The sequence below is a fragment of the Oryzias melastigma genome, linkage group LG12 (assembly GCF_002922805.2).
Source record: "Oryzias melastigma strain HK-1 linkage group LG12, ASM292280v2, whole genome shotgun sequence".
Lineage (NCBI taxonomy): Eukaryota > Metazoa > Chordata > Actinopteri > Beloniformes > Adrianichthyidae > Oryzias > Oryzias melastigma.
Genome location: NC_050523.1, coordinates 17,025,456 through 17,038,007, shown reverse-complemented (window position 1 = coordinate 17,038,007; position 12,552 = coordinate 17,025,456). Strand labels below are relative to the sequence as shown.

At 40.3% G+C, this 12,552-nt stretch overlaps 1 protein-coding gene across 8 annotated transcripts in view; it reads right to left on the bottom strand.

Annotated features, from left to right (window-relative positions):
• Positions 1–1,854: 1,854 nt before the first annotated feature.
• Positions 1,855–12,552, bottom strand: part of ank1b (ankyrin 1, erythrocytic b) — an 87,316-nt gene continuing 76,618 nt past the window's right edge. For 3 of the 8 annotated variants that reach the window (XM_024298663.2, XM_024298667.2, XM_024298668.2), the window contains 5 exons: positions 10,444–11,083; positions 10,229–10,367; positions 9,727–9,807; positions 7,699–7,793; positions 1,855–5,728 (listed from right to left, as the gene is read on the bottom strand). In XM_024298663.2, coding sequence (XP_024154431.1) covers positions 7,725–7,793; positions 9,727–9,807; positions 10,229–10,367; positions 10,444–11,083 — 929 coding nt within the window. In that variant the 3' untranslated portion in view covers positions 1,855–5,728; positions 7,699–7,724. The remainder of the gene's footprint in view (positions 5,729–7,698; positions 7,794–9,726; positions 9,808–10,228; positions 10,368–10,443; positions 11,084–12,552) is intronic. The other 5 variants (XM_024298671.2, XM_024298672.2, XM_024298665.2 and 2 more) reach the window with 4 other exon arrangements.

The window sequence follows — 12,552 nt, the reverse complement described above, 5'->3', positions numbered from 1 at the left end:
GCGGCAGAGGTGTGGCTTAGTTCTATGATTGACTGTTGCGCAATGAAGCATATACTGGGTCTACATATTGTTCATTTGAATGAGTCAAAAACGACAAACTGGTGACATGGGGGAGGAGGAGGGGGGGGGATACATTTTTGATATTTTTAAACCATGGACATTGTATTTACTTTAAAATTTTATTTTTACCTCTAAACTTTTCAATGCAAGTGAAAGAAATATTTTTAACACAGACAAATGCCTTTAAACAGTCAACAATTACTGCTGAGCTGCAACCTTCATATGACCTTCAGATCAGCATAAGTACAGTACACAGAGAGCTTCATGGAATGGGTTTCCATGGCAGCAGCTGCAGCCACACTACCAAGTACAATGTAAAGCGTGGATGCAGTGGTGTAAAGCACGCCGTCTCTGGACTCTAGAGCAGTGGAGACGTCTTCTCTTGAGGGAGGAATCATACTTTTCTATCTGTAAATCTGATGGACCCATCTGGGTTTGGAGGTTGCAGGAGAACGGGACGTTTCAGACTGCATTGGTGTAGGAGGAATGATGGTGTGGGCTTGTTTTTCAGACCCCTTAGTTCAAGTGAAAGGAACTTTCAATGCTTCAGGAGGCTAAAACATTTTGGACAATGCTCCCAACCTTAGTGGGAACAGTTTGGAGCGGGCTCTTCCTCTTCCAACATTTTTGTGCACCAGAGCACAAAGCAAGGTCCATAAAGACATGGAGGACAGAGTCCTGAACTGAACCCCATAGAACACCTTTGAGATGAATTAGAGCAGAGACTGAGAGCCAGACCTTCTCCACCAACATCAGTGTGACCTGACCAATGAGCTTTTGGAAGAATGATCCAGAGTTCTTATAAATACTCTCCTCAACCTTACGGACAGCCTTCCCAGAAGAGTTGAAGCTGCAATAGCAGCAAAAGGTGGAGCAACATCATATTGAACTCTGGGTTAGGAACATAGACTGTATATAAAATAACTGGACAAAGCAACCCCCCCTACTTCCGTGTTCCATATAGGAAGTACCACTGGGTTGCAAAAAGGCCAAAGTCCCATTGACTTACATTGGGAAACAGACAGTTATTTCTCACTCATTTTATATGTCAGAATAATCATTCTTCCTCTGCTGCTTTCTGCTTAACTTCTTTTTTTCTAATCCTATTTTTTTTTTAAAGATTTTTTTTCCATTATCACAAGTTATTAGAGTTATAAATTGACCAGTCAGATGGCTCTATAAGCGTTTGTGGGTCTGATGTCGACCATATGGGGGGGTGTGATTGACAGATGGCGGGTAGCCAATGGGAGCAGACTTCATCAATGCCGTCCGTGAAGACCTTTTAACACCTACTTTTCAATTCAACAATGTAATCATTGTCCTGCTGTTGTTTTCCTCAATGGAATGTACCGATGCAGCAGTTTAAAACAACAAGAGACAAAAGACAAAAAATGAGGTAAGATGGGTGGATGTAGCTATGGGAATGGGGGGGATAATGCCCTTCTAGGTGCAGTAACTGCTCCCTCAAATGTAATGGCACGCAAAAATCCAGAATGAACTAAAGAAACAACAACTAAAAAAAACACCCACACACTGATGCACAAACCAGTGTTCTTCTTGTGCCTGTCCCAAGCCCAGAAAAATGCAGAGGACAATATCAGAAACAGACAACACAAAACTATAAGACACAGATAAATGGATGGATGAACTGATATGGTGATAATATGGTTTTATATGCATTTTAGGGGCTTGGAGGGAGATGACATCCTAAACTCTCAGCACACCCAGAATTTCCTCCATCCATCCTAATATTCTAAATCTGGCCCTGTGATCATTTGAAAAAATGCTACAGAATGAATGTCACATCTTTGTTTATTAAGTCTTGTAAATGGTTAGAGCTGGTGTACAGGGTATGATGGTCTATACATATCTTCATGTCAGAACAATTCTGTTTAAAAGGCTTGTATACATATTCACGTTTGTTTATCCTCTCTCCGGGACAATACATAGGAAAAGAAAACAAATGGTCATAGATACAAAGCCTCTACATTCCCCATGATGTGGGCATTGGCCTAGTCTAGATAATCATTTAAGAACATCCATAACAACTCTATGAGGGTGCATAGCATTCTAATGAAATATATTTTGTCATATTATACATATATTTTAATAAAAACATTTTTTGTGCATGTGCGCAGTTGCATTCCTTAGGATAGAGTAATATGATATTGCGTTTACATTGTCATGTATCCATTCTAAAGGAGTATAGGTGAGCTTTATTCTTTGCAACAGGTATAATTGTACAATACTCTTTAAAATACGAGATCGTAGATTACACGTCCTCTTCAGTCTCATGCTTGGTAGAAACATCCGCTCTCCTTCCTTCTGATCTGACGAGGTTTGGAACCAAGCATCCTCACGCACGCACACATCTACACCGGATTTCACAGATGGAGTTTTGAAATGCTGGAAACTTTAGGGGAAAATAAAATTTATTTTATGTACTGTGGAGTACATTTCACTGCTACTGGAGAAGAGAACTTTGTAAAATCAAAGTTATAATCCTTAAAATTATAAATAAAATAGTGATAACCAAAATTGTCAATAATATAAACAATATTTTCCCTACATTTTGAAATATCCTTTGCTGTTTTCTTGAATTATTTTCATAAAGTTTGGTTTTTCTCATTGTCGTTACCTTAACCTTAGCAACTGTGTTACTATCAGTAGATGCGAATGATGTGCAGTAACAAATCCAATGTGATTCTTAAAGCAAGACTTTGCCACTGTCTACAATTTGAATCCAGATGTTTTTAGCATCTGCAAAAAAAACTGTTGGAATTTTGTCAGTTTTATCCTCCAATTGTCACTGTGAATTTCATGTGATCAGTTAAACATCCCATTTCAAATAATGTGATGTCATATTTATATAATTTCTAAATATTTCTAATTTCCACCAATGCCGGCAACACGGCTGTTTAAGTGATGTTATATAGTTGAGAACATAATTTCTATTAGTGATAACTGAGCGTCTCAAGGATTATAACTTGACCAAAATGACCTAAACTTACACAGTTTGGCAAACTAAGTTGGTATCTGTTCCGCATCTCATCGCAAGGCTTTCACATTCACTTCAGCAGCACAGTTGATTTGGTAACAGTTTCAAAATAAATGATTAAAACTGAAAGAAAAACTTTCAAAATAAAACTTTCAAATGTGACAGAAATCTTTTAAAACACACTGAAAGAAAATTGTCTTTATAGTTCATCTTTTTTCTGTAATTGTTCAGAATAAACTCGACACAAAAGCAACAAACAGGAGGAGGCTCACACACAGACTCAGTCATGCACCCCCACCCCTAATGCCACGCTGCGAAGCCCTCCCCCCCTCTGAAACACCTTGCCATGTGCCACACTTTGTTTTTAAAAACTAAAACCTATTTTTGTTTCTGACAGAGCAGAACTGAAAACCTGAGTGGAGAATGTGATGTTGAAAAGCCGTGTGCTTTTACTGGATGAATTTCACAGACAAAATGTGTGCATTTGTTTCTAACTGATGTGTTCGTTCAGTCAGCGTTTAGGTTACAGCATTTACAGTACTTATGGGAGTTCGCTTGTTTGTGTGCTACTGTGATATGACCTGTACAAAGTGCTGCCGTCCAGGTTCCTGCATAAAGTGTTGATAGTGAAAGCTTTACAGAAATGCGTTTTTAAAATGTTAGGAAAAAGCTTTTGGGGGAAAAAAATTGAATTATGATGGTTTCACTTCAAGGACAGCGCCAAAACTTCTTAAAACACAATATATAGCATTAAATGAACACCTCTTGGTTTTTATATTTTTGCTACGTAAGTGCTGAGAAAGGAAACAACAGCAAAATGTCTGGACTTTTCGTGCTACAGCAAAATCATTTGGTCTTGCATTAGATGAGGAATTGGCCAACGTGTATCCAGGCGGAGCTTCTGTAATTATGGATGAAGTTTAGTCTGTTTGAAGTCTTTATACAGTCAAAACTTCAACTTTCTTGTCCTCTTTTTGTTAGTTATTGCTGCGTCTCAACTATCTGACTAGAAAATGGTAACTCATATATATATATACAGTATCTCACAAAAGTGAGTACACCCCGTACATTGCTGCAGATATATATTTATAGTTTTTTCATAAGACAACACAGCTGAGATGAATTTTTGACACAATGAAAAGTAGCCAGTCTTCATCTTTTATAGCTGTGTAAAGTTATTTTTTTTCTTCTTCAAAATAAATCATAATAGAGGCATCAACAGCCAAACTCCTCGCAACAGGAGTGAGGGCTGTACTCACTTTTTTGAGACACTGTGCGTGTATATATATATATATATATATATATATATATATATACCACACATATGTATGTATGTATATGTGTGCTTAAACTATGTGTTAGTCTTGACATTTCACGAGTCTGGGGTCAAGTTGATGAGACAATCACAGTGCTTCCTGTCTAGTTCCTGTCAAGACTTCATGCTTTAAAACGAGTCAGAAATCCTCAGATGTCTCCTTCAAACTTAACTCTTCCTGTTTTTTTCCACCTAATTCTCTTTCTTTAATATACGATCAAAAATTGGACAGTGAGGAGCTGCTACGAACACAAAAACAGCAGAATCCTGTGTTGGAGGTGGTGGTGGCTCTAGAAGATACACGCTACCGAAGAGAAAAGAGGGAAGAACTTTGAAAGCTCTTGATGGAGCTCAACAAAATACGGGATTTGTGTTGAAGAACTGCTGAATAACAATCGAAGTAGCTTTCGCGTAGAAAAACATTCCCAAAGTCTTGATAACACAACCCGAAAACACAAGGGGTGACAGATTTTTGACCAGAGTAAAAAAAAAAAAATTAAACCATAGCGGACAGGTCTGAAGAAACAAACATCAAGAAGCGAGCTGGCACACTAGGGGAAAAAAAACAAACAGTTGGACCACATAGATGAGAATTCGCAAGCGAGTAGCGCAGTGGCTTTCTCATTCTGGTGCTGAGCGGGCCGTGACATCACATGGACAGCAAGCCAATCATGGGGCGGGGCTCAAAGCCAGAAGCAGGAAACACATGCGGTAGAGATTTACACACACATACACACTGATACATGTCCACATAGCATAGAGTGCATATATCACATTAAGAATAATAAGGAAAAGGTCCAGAGAAATAAGCATTGGTAAGCTCAGTGGAGGCCTTGCTCTAAATGTAACCATCCTCTGTGGGACTATTTTTGGCTGTAGGGTTATTGGACTGACCACTCCACCTGGCAGGGGGGAAAGGTCCTTACAAAAGACTTATGACCCACATGTGGCCAGCTTTCATACTTCAGCTTGTAGATAATGACATTTCAAAAGGTCAAAGGGCATGCACCAGCAGTTATCATGCGATTACTGTTCACAGGAAGCACTTTGTTGCTTTTTTTGTTGTTGTACCAACATTATAGTTTCTTTTATATAAAAAAACAAATCATGCCTTAGTTCACTTTATATTTTTTTCTTTGCAAATATTATAAAACTACAAGTTGAACTTTTCTTTTTTTTGTCCTCTTTTTTTGTTGTGTAATGATCCATGGTCACAGGCCAAGGATGATTCTGTTTTTTTCGTGTGTTTTTTTTTTTTCTTTAAGTTTCTTCTTTCTTCATCGCCCCGCCGGTCATTTTCCTCTCCTGTCTGGTCGTGTTCTTGTGGAAGAGGGTTTGGCAGTGGCTTTCTTGTCCTGGAAAACAGAAAAAAACATTGCTGAAATCCAAACTAGGTCCACATTTCTTTGTATCAAAAAGTGAAGATGAAAATAAAATAAATAAAAATAAAAACATGCTTCTATAAAAAGTTGTGCAGCTGTGTAAAATGTGGAGAGAGGCAAAAGAGGAAAATTATTTTTTTAGAGGGTTCCTGTGCTAAAGTTACAATTACTTCACCCTTGACAACGCACATTCAAGCGATTACTTCCAATGAAAAGTCTATGTTAACATGGACATATGGGCAGTTTGGGGTTCTGCGTTCAAAACACAGAACTTTTAAACATTTTTTGGGATCTACGTACAAAACATGCAGCAATTGAACGCGTGTTGAAAGTTCAACAAGGTTGAAATTTTGACCAATCAGGGACTCAGATTTGGTAGCAGCGTATGGGTAAGGTCCCTTTTATAATTTATGGAAGTGCCAGCCGTTCGAAAATTGATCACGAAGGAGAAATTTATGATTACAGTTTATGCCCAGCCGGAATTATACAACACAAAGTTTTTCATATATTGCAATAGAGCTGTGAAAGAAAATGCCTGGAGCAAGATTTGCACTGCTTTGACATTTTGTACCAATCCTTCTCCAACTGTAGGTGGCGAACATGCGCTAATAAACAGTGAAAAAAAGAATAATAAGACACTCCCTGCTTGTCCAATGTGAACACCACGGTCTAAGCGTGCTTTCAAGAACCCGTGTTTAGTGGTTTGACATGTCCGAAAAGGAAGATGAATTAAGCAATATATAATTTAGTAGTAAAAGAATATTCAATGAATAATAAAAGATCCTCTTAAGTGGATTGAATATGGTCTGTTTAAGTAAAGGGTCTGCAACCTTTTGCACTTAAAGAGACATTTGGGTCAATTTATCACTTACAACCTGGAGCCACAAAGTCTGACTTCACCTTTAGAAAAGAAATCATTGCTTTGTTTTTATATCATTGTTATTATCATGACAACTTTAAATGACCAACTGGCATAAAGGATAAACATAAACAAAATGTAGCATTTTTTCTAAATCTGAAATAGGTTATAACTTTTGAATTAGGTTCACATGACCTCCTTTCAAAATGAGAGACAGCTTGTGCCAAGGATCATCTCAGTGCAGTAAATGTTGTAGTAGGTAGTGTAGTCAACAAACTATAGACATTATTTTGTACAGTTTGGTGCACGGCCAGAAATTCATAAACCTAACTAAAAAAAGTTTTTTTCAAAAACAGATGCACTATAATTTGTGTAAATGTGTAAACTCTGGTTGTGCTTAGTGATCTCAATTAGATTTTCCATAGTACACAATGTTCTGTCTAAATGTTAGTGCAACTCTGATAAGCTATGAATAAAATTTGACTTATCTGTTTTGTTTTCCTTGATGCCCCTTATAGTCTGAAAAACATGTTACTTTTTAAAAAGGAAAAACATTAAATTTTTCTTAAACCAAAGCCTTAGGTTGCACACCCCTGGTTTAGGTGATAATGGCTTAAAAACACATTATGCAAAGCATGGAAAGAACATCTGAAGAAAGACCACAAGCGATCCATGTGTGGAGGAGTTTGCGCCTCAACTGACAAAGAGACAAGAGATATTTCCAAACTGAGATTTTGAACCTAGCAAGACTGTAATGAAATATTAAAATACAGGTTTAATCCAACTTTTTAAATCATCAAGTTGCTGAAATCCTCGAAAGTACTGAACAATGGGAATAAAGCAGTTCAGCATTGTAGTTTGTTGTCTTTATTCGCAAAAATATATATTTAGCAGTTTGTTTTTACTACCATTTTACACAGCTACCAACCATTTTTGCAAACAGGGTTGTAAATATGGGTTATTTTAGGACAAAAGTGAAGCAGAGGAGCTTGTAAGTGAACATCAGGCTCTACAAGGGTCCAATAGGTCACCACACAGGGATCTACAAGCACTGGGAGCACAGTGCTTGTTGTGTGTCCCGTACCTGAAAGACTGGGTAGTATGTGTGTTTCAGTGTTTAACTCTCCGCAGACTGGAGCGCTGCACTGACTGAACACCCTTTCTCACATCCACCCCCACCTGGAGCAAGGAGGGCAGCAGGAGGGAAGGAAACAACACTCGGACTAGTTAACTGCTTAAATAGGTTGAGAGCAGGAAACTAACTATGGCTCACATACAGATGATCTTTTACTTAATTGAATCAAGAACCAAAGTGTTGGGTTTGATGTCTTCTGCATCATTTCAGTGTTCTTAAGCTACGTTCACACCGCCCTCTGCAACACGCGTTTATGCCACCACTTCCAATTAAAAGTCTATGTAAATGCGCGTTTTAGACTTCCAGAAAAGTCAGTTTTACATACAACTCTACATACAAGCTCTACATACAAAACATGCAACTTATGACCATGCACTAAAAGTTAGACTAAGTCATACTTTGATCAATCAGGGAATTGGATGTGATGTTTGGATGACGTTCCATGTAAATCACAGAGGTGCCAGCCGTTTGAAAATTGATCGTGGCGAAAAAATTTATAATTGCAGTTTTTGTCTGGCTGGAATGATAGGACACCAAGTCTTTCATATATTGGAATAGAACTGTGGCAGAAAAAACCTGGAGCGAGATTTGCATTGTTTTGACAATTCGTAACAAGCCTCTTCAAACTGTAGTTGAAGGACATGTGCTGGTTAACAGTAGCAAAAGAAAAAGAAGAAGCCCCTTCGCAGTTTACAGTAAGAACACCAGGTACTAAACGCATGCTCAAGATTGCACGTTCAGCACATTCTTAAAAGTGCATCGAATGCCTGGTGTGTACATAGATTGACACCAGGCTTGAAAACATGCATCAGGCTTCCGCCTTCAAAACTCTCATGTCCGTGCGTTGCCACTCAAGTTTCTATGCAAGTTTCTACGCATGTTTTCACGCAGGTTTCTACGTCTGTTTATTGTGGTGGCTGACACGGCTCATATAAATGGAAAAGCCACAACGGAACGACAAAAACAGAAGCACGAAGACCAAAGCCGAAGCTCAACGACAAAAAACAACAACAGAGGCGGAAGCACAACGACAAAAGCCGAAGCACAAACACAAAAGCCACAACATCTTTTTGAATCATTTCCGTTGTGGCTTTTGTTGTGTTGTGGCTTTTGTCGTTGTGTTGTGGCTTTTGTGGTCATGCTTAAGCTTTTGTCGTTGTGCTTCAGCTTTTGTTGTTGTGTTGTGGCTTTTGTTGTTGCGCTATAGCTTTTTTTTGTCGTGCATCAACTTTTATTGTCACACTTTGGCTTTTGTTGTCATGCTCTGGCTTTCGTCATTGTGCTTTGGCTTTAGTTGTCTTGCTTCGGCTTTTGTTGTGGTGCTTTGACTTTTGTAGTTGTGTTGTGGCCTTTGTCGTTGTGATTTGGCTTTTGTTGTCATGCTTTGGCTTTTGTTGTCATGCTTTGGCAGTTGTGTTGTCGGTTTCATTGTTGTGCTTCGGCTTTTGTTGTTGTATTGTGGCTTTTGCATTTATGTGAGCCATGTCGACCACCGTAGTTTATGGGCTCTATGTACAAAACATACAGCCACTGAACGCGCGTTAAAAGTTAAACCAATTGAACTTCAACCAATCAGGGACACGTATTTGGTAGTGATTCACGGATGACATCCCATTTAATTCACAGAAGTGCCAATCATTTGAAAATTGATCATGGCGTGATATGGTCATTGCAGTCTAAAGGGAATTATATTATATGAAGTCTTTCAGAAAAGCCTGGAGCAAGATTAGTGAGATTTCCACCGCTTTGACGTTTCACACCAAACCTCTTCCAAATGTAGGTACATGCGCTAGAATCGGGTCGCGACAGACCTGCGATCTTGAACGTGCCACTCATGCCCGGTTTGTACGTAGCATAAGACTGCAAGTTTTTCAGATTATCTCTGAGTCATAGTTGGTTTGTTGTTCTATTTGGAGTAAAAGCAGTGTGTACGTGTTCATATTGTGGGTGGTCTTATAAGAAAGAACAGAAACACACCTGACGCACCTTTTTAGACAGAGCATTCCCACGCTCTTCAACAATCTGAACCTCAGCAGAGAAGTCTTCCTTCAGCTCTCTCTGCGAAAGAAACAAAGAGATAAAATCAAGACATAGAATGATGTTTCTACTTATGAACAAGTCTTCAATCTAAAATGTTCAACAAAAAAATTCAATCTGTCTGGGTCTGTGGCTTGATCCAAACAATCAATCATCTTTCTGATGATTAAGTGACTGAAACTCCAGCTGATTGTTATCAATCAAATTGAACGTCTCAACGTTCCAATTTGATCACTGCGAAAAGATAAACGGGATGGATAAAGATGTTGTCCCTCCAGGTGCAGGAAGCGACAGGCGGCAACCTGACCTGGGCCCGTCTCTGTTCCTGCTCCCAAGCTCGCTGGCCTGCCTCCTGATGAGAGAAGCCCAGCCCCCTGTCAAAGGGCTGCGTGCCCTGCAGGAGGCGCCTGTGCAGCGCGTAAGGGTAACCCGTGTCACACACCGGAGTCAGCAGCGCCTCTGGGGCTGCGTGCAAGCCCGGAATGCTGCTGTCACGTTCAGCTGACACTGCTGAGCCCATCCAGCCCTGCAGGGAGTCCGTGTCGGGTAAGTAGGGCTGGAACGCTCCTCCCCCCACCAACCTTTGAACAGAGAGCAGGAAAGGTAAGAAGCGGGAAAAGGAAAAACGTCGTATTTGAACCCGTCAAGGTCTCATACCGGTTGTCTCCGTTGTGTTCTGACAGACCACTCATCTCACTCCCGTGGGTGTACACCTGTTGTCCTGAAACAAGAGAAACCCTGTCCACTGAGCCCAGCCCTGCTCCCTGAGCTCCTTTTCGTCCTGCTCCCGCCGCCTCCCCTCTCCTGGCGTCCGACCTCTGACCTCCCAGCTGCCCGTTTTGATTGACCTTGGGCACAGCGCCACTGGCCCTCGCTCTGTCCCTTTCTGCCAGTGCGCTCGCTGGCTCATGTGGCACCTCCTCCTCCTCAACCTCCCCTTCATCCTCCTCCTCCTCCTCTTCTTCTTCCAACTCCATAATGGAACCGCTGGCCCCGCTGGCGCCACTGCTTGGGCGGCCGAGGCTGCAGGGTAGGGAGAGCGTGGCCCCCTCTGAGTCATCCGCCCGACTGCTGCCCTCCAGAGACGAGTCCTCCACAGTCACCAGTGAGGGGCTGACCCCTGCAGGCCACACCTGAACATCCGACATCTCCATCAAAGTGTCCTCCTCTGTGGTGGCGATGGGCGCACACTCCAGGCTAGAGACCTCCTGCCAGTAGGGCTCCACACCCAGTGGAGACTGCAAGCTGTACTGCATGGAGGCGGGAGAAAGAAGCTCCTCCTGCACCAGCCCATAACCTGCAGGGAAAAGAGGGGCAAGAGAGGAGAAAACACTAACAACAAGCAGGCACAGCCACGGGGAGGAAGGGGGCTGCCTACAAGGAAACAGAGGAGTTCAGCCGTGACCCAATAAACAAAGACACCAACTGTGTGTTCATTTGTCTCTTTAAGGGTTGGAAAGATAATTTGGGTTTAATGCATCACTCACTGTGAGGAACTGACAGTTTTGGACATCAGGAGTTTGTCATTATCTATTCTTAGAGGACCACTCCACTGAAAAGTGAGCTTTTAACATTGTGTCTGATGATGGAGGACATAAATAAAGAAAGTTAAGTTTCAAATTGCAATTCTGAATATTTCTTTACTCAAAGTGTTGTGAATCAGGAGCAGATGAAAAAAACACTGAAAATGATCCTATTTGTTACGTGGAAAATACTATGGGCAGTACATAAACTCTCTGCTCCACTCCATTCTGATGCATCCACTTGTAGTCGACTAGATCCATGTACATCTTTGTTGTCCTTGTGTGAGCTAGTATCTGTCTCAAAACTGTACGGCTGGATACCTACAATATTGTGGGTGATGGGAAGGGGGAGGGGGTTTACTCTGCCCCAACGGTCCCGTCAACAACTCAGAGGTGAGCTTCCGATACACCAGTGCCGCTCTACAGAAACTATTGCTATGTCCGAATTCCTCCCCTTCCCAACTTCTAAAAAACTATTTGGTGCAGGACTATGCAAAGCCATGGATTTTAAAATATTAATTTGGAAATCATGCTCATTTATTTGTTTATTTTTTAAATATGATGTAATCAATTTGTCAAGTGAAACCTAATAAATATGAATATTTTACAAAGACTATGAATCAACTGTGCTCTGATTCATACGCATTGTATTGTGGTCTAAATTCACCAATCTAGTGAGTATCAATGCACACTGATTTTTTGCAAAGACTTCTGGGAAATGTTTTTAACAATGGATTTTAGAATTGTAGGGAGTAATAACGGAGTTCAGACACAACCTATGTAGTAGCAAACATCAGATGTTTATTCATTTTGGGTAAAAACAGCATAAAAGACCACACTTTGAAAATAGATCAAAAGATTATCAGAATGTGACTTCATATCAACAGTAGGATCTGATACTTCATGGTTTTTAGCAAACGTTTCTTCAAGAGTTCCCTTTATAAGATGCCGCTGACTGAATGTTTTTTATCTAAAATATAATTTGTACATTGAATGGAAATAACTAAATTGATTTAGATCAAAACTCCTGCAAAATGAACAAATATTCTTCATTATTTTAACACACTGAAATCAAAGTAAAAAATCTCTAAAAGTTCCAACCATGTTTGTATTACTGCATAGCTGCATAGTCACTGATGTAAAGAATAGGTCTTTGTTATTGGGACACGGCACATGTGTATACTGTGTAGGAGAAAAAGGTGTGTCATTACGGTTTGTGAAGGGAATGATGCAGGGATCTGTA